Source organism: Capronia epimyces, assembly GCF_000585565.1.
Source record: "Capronia epimyces CBS 606.96 chromosome Unknown aczIQ-supercont1.4, whole genome shotgun sequence".
NCBI lineage: Eukaryota > Fungi > Ascomycota > Eurotiomycetes > Chaetothyriales > Herpotrichiellaceae > Capronia > Capronia epimyces.
Window position 1 is genome coordinate 2924746 of NW_006912907.1, and position 12497 is coordinate 2937242.

The window sequence follows — 12497 nt, forward strand, 5'->3', positions numbered from 1 at the left end:
TTTACACCCGCTGCCACCCACCATAGCTCATTGGTGTCTACAGGCAGCGTCTCCAACCACAATGGCGCAGAAATGTGTACATAAAGGCTGTGGGAAGACTTTCACCGATCCTGAAGAAGAATGCACATACCACCCGGGACCTCCAGAGTTCCACGAGGGACAAAAAGGTGCGTGTTGCCATCCCCAGGGCCAATTTTGTTTGGCTTACGAAATCGTTCCTAATGAGAGAGGCACGACTTGCTGACGACACTATTGACACCAGGCTGGAAATGCTGCAAACCTCGAGTCCTGACCTTTGACGAGTTCCTGGCCATCCCACCCTGCACCAAAGGCAAACATTCTACAGTCGACGACACACCCGCCCCTGCCCCCAAACCCGAACCTGCAGCGCCGACGCCAGTCTCCGTACCTGTCACCAAACCTCTAGCACTCAGTCTAGGAAGCAACCAGCAGCCGAGCCCTTCGACACCAAAGCCCGAACCACCTGAAGATGAGTCCGACGATCCTGATGCCGAAATCCCGCCAACGGCAACATGCAAGAGACGAGGATGCGGGAAGGCTTGCGACGACAACATCCCCCGTGACGAAGAGGAGTGCGTATACCACCCGGGAGTGCCGCTATTTCACGAAGGCAGCAAGGGGTGGACATGCTGCAAGAGGCGGGTGCTTGAGTTTGATGAGTTCATGAAGATTGAGGGGTGCAAAAGGAGGAAGGGGCATTGCTATGTGGGCAAGAAAAATAAGGCTTCGGGGGGAACCAATGGCACAGCTACAGCGGAAGAGATGCTTAGTACTGTACGGAACGATTTCTATCAGACGCCAACTAGCGTGATCGTCAGCTTTTACCTCAAGAAGATTGTCAAGGAGGAGGCCAAGGTCGAGTTCAATGACAGCGGGTTGGAGATCGATCTGGACCTGCCGACGAGCGATGGCAAGCGGTTCACAGGCACCATCCCGCTGTTTGCCCCAATTGACCCGGAGAAGTCACAGTTCAAGATCATGGGCACAAAACTGGAACTGGAACTAGCCAAGAAGGACGGGACGAGTTGGTCAACGCTGAGGAGCGACGAGAAGGGGACGGGCGAGAGGATTCAGGTTGGAAGAGCTGGGAGGATGGTTTGAGGCGACGCGTGAAAGATTGGCAAATAGTACAAACATCATTCCGCAGACAGATGTGAAATGGAGGAGCATAGCGAGGGCGCAGCTTTTCTCTGGGCAAATTTCACACAAAATGGAGAGGATTACATTGTTTCACGCTGACTGGAGCTTCTGGATGAGGGTTGTAGAGCCATATCAGCATATGTGCCAACCATAACCGAAGATTTACTGCAAACTAGGTAAACTCGCGAACCTCATCCAACAATCAGATTGTGTGTGTTCTAGTTCTCGAAGCGCAGCACGCGAGCGAAACCGTGCTCTTACTGTTCAAAAGTGTAATCTTTCTCATTTTAGAGGTGTGAATGTAAATAAAAACTGTGTCATCTCCTCCACAGCTCCACGCCATCGAAAAGCGTACAGCCATAGTATGTTTGGGAAAAAGGACGGTGACAGATCTTCTCTGCGAAGCCGGGAACGGAAGGATATCCACTGAACATCAAGAATAACCCTCAGCAAGCCACCGTAGTGGAGCTTCGGTGTATAAGTGTATACATGGTAATGTAACACCTCTACTGATGATGAAGAAAAGAAAAAAAAGAAAAGAGAAGAGAGAGAGAGTACAATTGCGCAGGAACTGAATTTGTATGAAAATGGAAACGCGCCGGTGAGTCTTGGCGGCACGGCACGTGAGTGGCCTAGGTTCGAGTTCTAACTTCAATTTGAAGGACTTGGGCTTGGCATCAGCCGTCCTTAGTCTGTCGCTGCTTTTGTTATGGTGCTGCTCATGCTCAGCCTTGCATACAAAGAAAGCTATACGGTACATTGCAGGTCGGCGACAGCAGACTGAAAAATACTCCTTACGGAGAGGAGAGGAAAGACTCCCTCGATACTGGTGCCGGTACATCCAAGCTTGCAGGTCGGCGACAGCAGACTCAAAAATACTCCTTACGGAGAGGAGAGGAAAGACACCCTCCATCCTGGTGCCAGTACATCCAATTGCAGCTGTGGTTGATGAGTGACCGTCGAGAGCATGACAGACTGGGCCAGAGAGTGATGTGAGTGATGTGAGTGATGTGACCCACTACCAGTCTCGGTATCGGTAGGTAGTTTTTATGTACTCCTTCTCCTACCTACCTACTACCTACTAGTAAGTAGCACTGTGTGGGGTGAGCCACCGTCGTCCCTGAAGGAGAGAGCAGATCAGCTCGTCAGCGTCCCTGAAAAGAGAGCAGATCAGCTCGTCCCTCAGGTTTGCGACTCCCCAACGTGCAATCAATCTGGGCTTCTTTGCATATATAGCTGTATACATGTGTGCTCTAGTAGAAACTGTGCTTGTCCTGCTGAACTTTAGCTCAAGAGCCAAGGCTGCTATATATGTAGGTATAGATGTCTGTGCAATAGAGCGAAATATTTTGTCATGTCCGGAACTCTTGATTGATACAGCTCCAGCTACATATACAGGCGAGAAGCGCCGTTTGATCATGTTTGACCGTGACCTGATGCTGTACATATTACAAGCCTAGTGAGGTAAAGCATATCGAAAGCTCGTTGCTCCCAATCCATCGATGTCTTGCCACCCAGGAGCAGAGACATACCTGTGGCCAGGGCTCTAGGTACGCATTAAAAAGCCAGCCATAACGGGCCTTCTCCTTCAATAGTCCGGCACCTAGCAACCTTGTCATACCCCTTTGCCGCTGTAATCCTCAAGCCACACCCCTTTGCCGTTGTGTCCTCAAGCAAGCGCCACATTCTGCTTCCTCTCCGGAAAGCACCGTTGCCGTTTCTGAAACACGTTGGCTCGAGACAGTCTTGCCCTTGTCGCCATAGTCTAGACGGTGGGAATGGAATCCTACTAAGATAATATTAGTTGAGATGCTTTTGGCGAGAATCCCAAGCCTGACGCTCCAGAGGACTTCTACCTTAATAGCCGTCGTTGCTGTCTTCTTCCAGCTCCTCCTTCTTGACGGAAGTAAATTCAGGGTCGGCTGCCTCTTGTTTCACGCCGGATGGTGCCTGCGCCTTGCCTCTGGGCTTGGGCTTCACTCGAGGTGACATCTTGCCCTTTTTGGCGCTTGGAGAGTCGGTTTCATCAATGCCGTCAACACCAGTTGCTTTTGATCGTCGTCGCTTTGCGGAACCGGGACTCTTGGCTGGTGTTGTGGGTGGAGTATTGCCGCCTTCGGCTTCAGCTCCAGCTTCGCCTCCGTCAAGTTTCCGAGCCGTGTCCTTGATCTTGGCTATGCGGTGGATGATGGCTTTGGCCGTGCATTCTAACAGATGAGCCCGTTAGCAGTGTAGACAAGGCACCACTTATAAGCATAGGCACTTACCAGGTCCCATCTTTTCAGCGATGGCGGCGTAATTGATCTTGACATCAGACATTGCCAGCACGGCAGCGAACAGCTGTATGAATCGAGTCGAATTAGCATGGAGTTGGAAGACAGTGATCTTCCAGACAAGGCGAGGGAGATATACCTTCGCGTCTGCATCGTTGCTCCAAACCATAGGCATTTTGCTATGAATATGTATGCTGGTGATGGGAGAGGACTAGTAAGGCCGGTCAGTGACGAAGAGGAACAGAGACATAATAACGGGGAGCAGATGAATAAAGACACTGACTCAATATCTAGGGCCAAGGAAGTTGGTCTCGGATCGAATAGGTGATGGTGTCAAAGGATGTTGAGTAGGTCAGATAAGTTGGGAAGAAAGAATCCAGGAAGAAGAGGGAGGGGAGGCAGGTATTTATAGACGAGTTGGGTTCAAGGTCGAGGATGTGTTGAGCGGTAATATAAGGTAAGATATCCTCCTTCTAGTGTATGAAGTGAAAGAAAGGTGAACTGATCTCGATGTGAGAATGGCCGCTGTCCGCTGTCCTCGGCTAAGGCGATAATCTAAGCATTACGCTTAGGTGAAGGAGACGAGATGGACATACAGAGCAATTGAGAAAATGATTCTGATGTGGTCGTTCAGTCGAACCTCAAAGTCTCCCACGAAGGACTTTCTCATCTAAATTGGTATATCTTATTAGTCCACTTCCTTTCTCACTAGACTTTTGAGGAGTCGCCTGATGAAGTGACTGGTGCTCTTGAGGCCTGATATATGATGGCTGATAGGATTCCCTTCTTCCGTATCCAACGATTCACTCTCCGAGCCGGCGCCGATACCAATATCACATTCTCACACAGCCCATCTTGAAGGGAGAGCTCATGACTCGACGTCCACGTCCTTTCCCTCGTTCCCTGGTCGAAGGATCCATGTAAATTTTCGGGGCTGCTGCTTCTCGCGTAGGCAACTTGTACTTCCACGACGTGCGGCTGTTGATAATGCTAGTTTAAACTTCCATTTATCATCTGATTGCTGCCGTTCGAAAAGTCGACTGTAACCAGACTCTTCCGGAAAATCTGCGCTTGGAAAATAGCAGGATGTGTTCTCCCCCTGGCGAGAGTATCTCATTCCAAGGCCCCAAGATCAAGCGGAACACTACTCCCTCTTCCAGCTCGGTATCGTTTTGGTACACCTGTAAATTGCCGAGGTGGTGGGAGTTGCGATTCGTCTTGGAATTTCCATCGGTTGTCCTCAATCTTGAGTGGCCCCAGTCGTCCTGTAGAGCTATTTGAACTCCCATTGGTCAGTGTATAGGAGCTTGCGTCCAGCGTCGACCTCGAGGGGGGCTGTGATATTCGTCGAGAAGAGGGAGGTGAAACTGGGGATGAAGGCGATGGTGGAGCTTCTACCGCCCCGTAAGAGGGCTGCCTGCCGAAGGCTGCAGCTGCAGCTTTCATTGCAAAAGAGGAACCAGCACCATTTGTTGTCGGAGGCGAGCTCGGCGGCGGCGGCGGTCCAGGGGGTGGCGGCGGGGTCGACCTTGGAGATGGTTCCGGAGCCGTGAAGATTGGCAATTGCGGCGGAGGGGGTAGTGAAGTGGCCGTGCTGCTTGGAGGCGGAGGCGGCGGTGGTGCAGGAGGAGCAGGGCTTGCTATAGGTGGTGGTGGTGGCGGCGGTGCGGGAGGAGCAGGGCTCACTGTTGGCGGAGGAGGGGGGGGAGGCGCCGGAGGAGCTGGACTTGCTGTAGGCGGCGGCGGTGGTGGTGGAGGAGGAGCCGGAGGAGCCGGGCTTGCTGTTGGCGGTGGAGGGGGAGGAGGAGCTGGAGGAGCTGGACTGATTGAAGGCGGTAGCGGTGGAGGCGGTGCTGGAGGAGCTGGACTCGAAGATAAAGGAGGAGGTGGCGGTGGAGCGGGAGGTGGTCCAGAAGTGCTCACTTTCCGTGATGCTGGAGGAGGAGGTGGAGGCTTTCCGATTGCCAGGTTCACAAAAGATGATGGTTTTGACAGCGGTTTCGGAGGTGCTTTCTTGAGATGAGCCAGCGGACTCGGCACAGCCGGTGCGGAATCTGTTGACTGTGGAAGAGGAGGCCTGATTCCTGGGATCGGAGGAGCAGGCATTGAAGGCGGACGGGGAGCAGCCCCCGCCGGCGGTTGAGGAATGGATGGATGGCTCGTTTCCGAGTCCGAGTGAGCGCCGTCCAGATTGGCACCAGTGTCTATTCCTCCTCTTCTCTTCTTCAGTTTCGGCATACCTCCGGCGAACAGCCCTCCCAATTGGGGAGCACCCCCAAGGCTGGCCGTGGCATCTCCCCCAGTATCACTGTTACTTCGAGCTCGGCTCCCGCTGGGAACTGGAGGCGCAAGACCGCTCGGTGCTCTCACTCCTGGGACTGGCGGTGCGCCGGCTATAGGTCCACCTCCGCCCCCAGCCTTTGAACTTATAATGGGCGCTGAACGGTCGTTGGTAACAGCCTTTTTCAGCCTCGCCCCCTTCGTAATGTCTGACAGCAAAGCATCCTATGGGCCATGTCAGTCTGTTTCGTCCGTGTCATTTGAGCTGTTCTCTTGGATTTTGGAAGCACTCTCATTGCTTCTGGAGTCGGGAACACGTACTCGGCCTTTCGCAACCGACTTTGGAGGTGCTGCTGGGAGGGAGTTTCCAGGAAGCGGTGGCGGCGGAGGAGGGCCTCCGAAACCCGAACCTGGAGGAGGAGGAGGTGGCGGCGGCGGCGGTGGAGGAGGAGCAGGCATATCGCTGTTGCTAGGTCCGGATGTATTCTATTTTCTTGTTCTTCCAGGTCGGCGGAGGGTTGAAGTTTACATTCAAGAAGTGCTCGGGTCGAGGCACGAGTGATGAATGAAGCCTGCAAGAAGTCAAGGCGCCTCTCAGCAAAAGCACGTCGACCGAGTGAAGGCAGCCCGAGGCACACACAGGCTGCGCATTTGCAAATGCAAGTAATAAGGATGCCTGAATAACCGTATTGACTTTGGAAGACGTTGGTTGGTGACAGGGCAGACAGCAATAGATCGTCATACGACGCGGCGGAGTTACGGTTTGGCACTTTGGCCTCTTGCTGGGTTTGCTCCACACCATTCAGAGGGTGCCTACTGCTACAATGTACGCATACTGAGACAGCGAAATTCACACATCCCAGACCAGACATGCTAATTAAGGCCTACTCATGGCCACGGGCAGCAAACGACGTAGATGGAGGTGCCGAGGTGCGTTTACTGCAAAGTGAAATCTATTGATTGCTCACAACCTATGCTTCGTTTTTGCAGAGTACCGGTCCTGCCGCCCGAAGCCAAGGCATGCCAGCAATCGTACAAAAACTATTGCAATGAACGCCCCCAACGTAGTAGACCTTTGTAACAGACCAGACATAGGCAGATCATTCATATGCGGGATCGGTGCGTTTTCAACTTGACAAGCTGGCTGCAGTGATAGCACTCTTGACGATGATCTGGTAGGTTCACTGCAGGTCTTGCGGAGACTTTGTTGCGAAGAAACATGAATTTCGGCCAAATGGAGGCCTGACTGGCTATGTCATCCAGACCTCTGCGAGCAATGACGCCTCTCAAAACGTGAAGGCAGAAATCGATCAGTTGTGACCGGCCTTGCGGAGAGAGTTGCTCAACCATTCGAGACCTTCGTAGAGACCATCACCGGAGGTAGCGCAGGTGGATTGGATGTACTAATTGAACCATTAGTTGTTTGCATTTCTTCAACAGGTCTGGTTTGCTCTTACCCAGGCACGTTGTCGGAGACTGTGAAGGCCAAGCTTATCGGTGATTTCGGCAGCATTCATGGCATTCTGCAGCAAATTAGAATTGGCGGTGATATCTTACGCAGGCAAACTTACGGGAAGATCCTGTTTGTTGGCAAAGACCAAGAGCAGGGCATCACGCAGCTCGTCCTCGTTAAGCATGCGCTGGAGTTCCTCACGCGCTTCCACGATACGATCTCTGTCGTTGGAGTCGACAACGAAGATGATGCCCTGCGTGTTCTGGAAGTAATGCCTCCACAGAGGTCGAATCTTGTCTTGTCCACCCACGTCCCACACTGTGAACTGAATGTTCTTGTACTCGACCGTCTCAACGTTGAAACCTGCCAAAAGGGTCAGTTGGTGTGAAAAGGCGTCGCGCAGAGATGACTGGGCATACCGATTGTTGGGATGGTGGTGCTGGGAATGTTAGCGAGATGTTCGGAAGAAGGGAGAGGGATATCGACATACACAATTTCGCCCAGCTTGAGCTTGTACAAGATGGTGGTCTTTCCGGCCGCGTCGAGGCCAACCATCAGAATTCTCATCTCTTTCTTGCCCCATAGCCTGTCAAAAAGCTTCGAGAATGTAAGACCCATGATTGCGACTGAGCTGACCAGGAGCTGATACGGGTGAATGTGGAGGAGGCGGTCTGGGGAACAACAATGTCAGTGAGAGGCACAAAAGCGCGTAAAACACTGGCAAGAGGGACGGCGAGCACAGAGGAGGGGAGGATCGCAGGGTCTAGTAGTGTGTCGCGAGACACAAAGCTGAAGCCAAGGTGGTTCCTTTCGCAGGCCGCAGGCACATGTGTGGCCACTTTGTCCTTGCGCGGGCGGATGAAACCTGGCACCAGGCAGACAGCATTTCAGTTCTCGCTTACCGGAGAGGGGGAAGTGACTATTCCTGGAGCAGGAGCAGTAAAGAGTGTCGATATTTTGGATGGAAATAACGGTGCAGGATTCCAGATGGACGATGGGCACTTGGGGGTGGACGAGGTCAAGGATGAACTCGCAGTTCGAAGACGCCAAGCCAAACTTGTTGGTGCACCACTACGGAGTAGTACTGCTAGTACTAATGGTACTAGTTGTAGCAATTACATGTAGATAGGACCACCTAACGACTAATCTAATCGTCAACCTCCGCCCACTGCCCACTGCCCACTGCCCACTGCACTGCTCCCACTGCTCACCCCATTCTCACGAGGCTGCTTCCAGCGCGTCGTCCATGTTGCCACGGTTCTCTTAACTGGCTCTGGAAACATGCCCGTCCACTCAACGCGCCGGATTAATTCTGCACTGTTCGTCCTTTGTGCCGTACAGAGCGCTGTCAACGATCTTGTCAGCTCGGCTTTGTACCAAACTCGACCAATAACCTGGCCGCACGCCCGAAAGAGCACGTGCGACATCTATCATCCCTTTTGATAAAGGGGCTTGACAGTGCCACCTATTTCCCCCTTAAAGATCGATCCTTAATGTCGTTACATTATATGTTCTCCCTTCCTTCTCAGTGTGTTCATTCGGATTGATGGCCTGAAAACCCATCTTTTGATACAATGCCAACGCCTGTTTGTTCCCATGTCGAACATGGGTAATGCAAGAACGAGACGTTACATTCTTGACCGACCCGGCCTGCTTGACTGTGTCGAGGGTTGCCTGCACCAGTCGCTTCCCAAGACCGAGGCCTCGGCAGTCTGAGGTGACATAGAGCGCCGCCATGAGGTACGGAGGTGATTCGTGCCCCTGGTTTTCGCCTTCGTCCCAGTCGGGTGCGATGATGACGACAAATCCCACCCATTCGCCTTTCATCAAGCCACCAGATTCTTTGTCCAAGGCATCATATTCAGGGTCGTTGCGGACAACCACCAGATGAATCGCCTTCGGGTCCAGTATTCTCTGCAGCCAGAATTCTTGAGGCTGATCGACTTCGTTCTCGTAGGTAGAGATGAAGCTACTGGGATCTTGTTTCAGGCTTCTGAGTCGAAGTGCCTGGAGGCGCGAGGAATACTCGAGTAGTGCATCGTGAGAAGGGGCCGGGTTGGGAAGTGTGCGAATTGAAAATGTGGCCATGGTTCCAGACGGACTCGAGGATTTCCTTCTGAAAGAAACGGTCTGCAAGACAGCACGGCGAACCTAGATCATTGAAGTCCTCACGTGAAAATCCGGTGTAACTATATTTTGGATATAGAGTGAGTCAGAGTCATGTAGCCGTATAGCGAGTGGATTGACCGCAGCATCAGATATTTCAGGGTGCCACCACTAGATTCTATCTAGATTACTAAACGAATGATCTACTCTTCCACCAAAACTAGTTTGGTAGTAAAAAGAGAGCGACGGCCGTATCGACCTAATATGGACGGATACATATAAGTAATGACTAGCTTAAAGGCTGATGACATATAGGCTATGGAATAGCTCGAGTTGAACCATCTTTGAAGCAAAGCTCGCTACTTCTTGAACAGGCTACCCAGAATCACCTGCTGGTGCGTACTTAAGCATGTTCATGGTGTCGCCGTCACCTCCGATGTACTCGAATGTTCAGCAAGGCAATGCCAGCGGCCATCCACTCATCCTGCGTTTGCTCCCCATCTGCGGTGGTGGCTGATTATCCTGTCCTATTCTGACAACTGTCCATAAGCTTCTCGGTACTGCTTGTGACAAACTCAGACTTGGGCTTTCAGAAAGAGGTATGGTTCGGGCCCAGTATCTCGTGAAGCATGCCAGTAGAATCTGTCAATTCCTCTGTCAACGCCCTCGAACCGAATCAGGAAATGTTCGGAGTTGTAGTAATGCACGAAGCGTCCTCGCCGCGCTGCGTCGTTGTAAGACATGAGCCACGAGAAAGTGTCATGTTCGTAGTGTCGGAGCTCATATGTCTCGATCCCGAGGCCCATGAATGCAATAGATAGAGCCTCGCCTTGCGCCTTGATCTCGATCCAGAAGCCCGTGGTATTGTGGAGATATCTCCCGGCATAGTCCTTGAGGCCTAGCGAAGGCTTTGTTCCAAGTTTGCGGCTGCTCTCCTGCGTGCGATGCATCGAAGGTATGTGATCGAAAACCTTGGAAGCGGCTTGCCGCGCCAGATCCTCATAGTTATGCCTCACCGGGGATTCTAATACCTCTTCTAGGATCATCTGAGAAAGCCAGTCCGCTCCATCACCGAGTGGCGAGGAGTTTGCCAGGACTGCAACCACGGTCTCTGTCTCGGGCAGCAAGGCGACATTAGCAGAGGAACCTGGCATCAGACCTTGGTGATAAATGCATAGATGGGAAGGCGACCCTTTGGCGGCCTCGGGCATCGAAACCAGGGTCGGATTCATGCTAATCATCCCCAGAGGTCCCGGTAACTCACATCGGATCCAGCCACAGCCATATGACTGCTCTCTAAGGACCATGCTGTTCTCCAGGAAGCTGTGGCCCTTGATCAGAGTCCCACATTCTTTGAAAGGATTGTCCTTCGTCGAATTCGACTGTCGTGCAAGCTGGTCATTGATGGCCGTCACGAAACTGCTGTAGAGTACCATGAGGTCATCAATGGTGGACAAGAGCCCAGATGCGCCCTCCATGAAGACATTGTTCCCTATGGCAGGTGCTGGGATAGTTACTGGAGTCATGTCGTCAAGGACTGCATAGCAGAGCGAACTGTTGTCGTCTGGTGTGAAGTCCGTCATCTTGGTGCGACTCAGATGTAATGGATCAAAGAATTTCTCCTTGAGGAAGTCATGGAGCTTCTTCCCGCTCAGAGTCTCAATGACTATCCCAATGATGGCATATCCCCAATTGTTGTAGATGTAAGAGCTGCGGAAGCTGCCCAGTCGCGGGGTGGCATTCCAGAGTGTCACCGTGTCTGCCTTGTCGAAGAAGATATGATTGTTGCCCTGCCACGACAGGGAGTCGAGCATAGTGTGGCCAGAACGCATGGACAACAAATCAAGAGGCGTGATCAGGCTGTCGATGATGTCTCCCAAGGCACCAAATTCAGGCAGTATGTCTCGGACCGGTGTGGTCCATTGCACTTTTCCATCCGCCACCAGGCAACCAAGGCCTGCAGCTGTTATTGCCTTGGTACATGAGTCAAGGTTGAACATGGTGTCCGACTGAGGGCTCAGTTGTCGCTCGACGTCACGATATCCGAGGTTCGCCTTCCAAACCGTTTCACCATGATGAATGACTCCGATGGAACATCCGGGTATCCCACTGATCTCGCACACTTTTATAAGTCTGGCTTTCAGATGCTCAAGTCGCTGAGCGACTTCTTCCATATTTCTGAGTTGCATTTTTGTAGATGTTCCTCGCGAAGGAGAGGATTTAGGTGGCGACGGACGAATATTTGCGGGCGAATATTTGTAGACGAAAGGTCTCGTCACTGAGCCTGCAAGAGTGGTCTTCACTCATCCACGCTTTCGCACACTAAGTCACCGGGTTATTACACCATTGGACTACCTGCTGATAACACTGACCTTGCTCTGAGCTCGCCAATTCGAAGTCAGAAGACAGGTGGCACAGTGCACGTGCAAGGCACACTTGAACAATGGCCACAGCTGCTATCTTTGACCATTCAGCAGGATCTGGCGGGAGGTGGGAGAGAAGCACTCACTGTCTGGTAATCGGTAGTCTGCCAGTCTGCCTTGGGGGCCTCCAGGTTGGGATGAGCGGTGTGACATGTCACCATTGGGAAGAGGCGACGGTGAGTGGCCCATGGTGTCGCCTACCGGGCTTGTTCACAACCTGGCAGCCAGCCCGGTAGCACTGCATCGAGCCATGACAGAGTACGACTGCATAAGAGTCGACGAGCTCAAGGGGGGGCGGAGTTGCCTGCTACCTTAGGTATCGATCACTGAGTACCTACAGTTACAAGGTATGTACGAGCATTTACGCTTGCACTCGGTATCTTTGTCATTACAATGCTAGGTCAGGTACGCAACACTCAGCTGCGCCCTACCATCTTCCCTCATCGCCCATCAAGACCAACGACCAACTGACTCCCTCGCCAACGAAGCAGCCAATTGCCGGAGCCTTTCATCACATTTGCTGCCCATAGGTACCAGGGGTTCCCAGCATCATTCGGAGCTGCTATGCTTGCCAACCGGCTGTTATTCGTTGCTACCGTCGCAGTCGCTTGATGCTAAAGACCGCCGCCCGAGCGCCACCCAGCCTTTCTACTCCGTATGCTTTTCCTCTGGGGTAGCTGTCCCCTCCTCTGCGAAAAGGGAGGCCTGAGCGAAATGGATGCTTGTGCTTCGGTTGGCCTTAAGCCCTCATGTCTCATTCCCGGGCGCAGATACGAGGGGCGGCTGGACCGCCCACCACCT

The 12497-nt window shown here is 52.5% G+C and overlaps 6 protein-coding genes across 6 annotated transcripts; 1 reads left to right on the plus strand and 5 right to left on the minus strand.

The window, feature by feature from the left end:
* Nucleotides 1-61: 61 nt before the first annotated feature.
* On the plus strand, nt 62-1122 carry A1O3_05690 (uncharacterized protein; the record flags this gene model as incomplete). Its single annotated transcript, XM_007735810.1, has 2 exons — nt 62-167; nt 263-1122. 2 exons carry the CDS (start codon nt 62-64, stop codon nt 1120-1122), a joined length of 966 nt encoding a protein of 321 aa, XP_007734000.1.
* A 1896-nt stretch (nt 1123-3018) lies between these two features.
* Nucleotides 3019-3480, minus strand: A1O3_05691 (uncharacterized protein; the record flags this gene model as incomplete). Its single annotated transcript, XM_007735811.1, has 2 exons — nt 3019-3368; nt 3429-3480. The coding sequence occupies 2 exons, from the start codon at nt 3478-3480 to the stop codon at nt 3019-3021; spliced, it is 402 nt and encodes a 133-aa protein (XP_007734001.1).
* A 1067-nt stretch (nt 3481-4547) lies between these two features.
* On the minus strand, nt 4548-6173 carry A1O3_05692 (uncharacterized protein; the record flags this gene model as incomplete). The annotated part of the gene is made up of 2 exons (XM_007735812.1): nt 4548-5939; nt 6036-6173. 2 exons carry the CDS (start codon nt 6171-6173, stop codon nt 4548-4550), a joined length of 1530 nt encoding a protein of 509 aa, XP_007734002.1.
* An 851-nt stretch (nt 6174-7024) lies between these two features.
* Nucleotides 7025-7785, minus strand: A1O3_05693 (ADP-ribosylation factor; the record flags this gene model as incomplete). Its single annotated transcript, XM_007735813.1, has 5 exons — nt 7025-7117; nt 7172-7237; nt 7286-7530; nt 7587-7606; nt 7658-7785. The coding sequence occupies 5 exons, from the start codon at nt 7783-7785 to the stop codon at nt 7025-7027; spliced, it is 552 nt and encodes a 183-aa protein (XP_007734003.1).
* An 858-nt stretch (nt 7786-8643) lies between these two features.
* Nucleotides 8644-9255, minus strand: A1O3_05694 (uncharacterized protein; the record flags this gene model as incomplete). The annotated part of the gene is made up of 1 exon (XM_007735814.1): nt 8644-9255. One exon carries the CDS (start codon nt 9253-9255, stop codon nt 8644-8646), a length of 612 nt encoding a protein of 203 aa, XP_007734004.1.
* Nucleotides 9256-9848: 593 nt separating this feature from the next.
* On the minus strand, nt 9849-11462 carry A1O3_05695 (uncharacterized protein; the record flags this gene model as incomplete). The annotated part of the gene is made up of 1 exon (XM_007735815.1): nt 9849-11462. The coding sequence occupies one exon, from the start codon at nt 11460-11462 to the stop codon at nt 9849-9851; it is 1614 nt and encodes a 537-aa protein (XP_007734005.1).
* Nucleotides 11463-12497: the final 1035 nt, after the last annotated feature.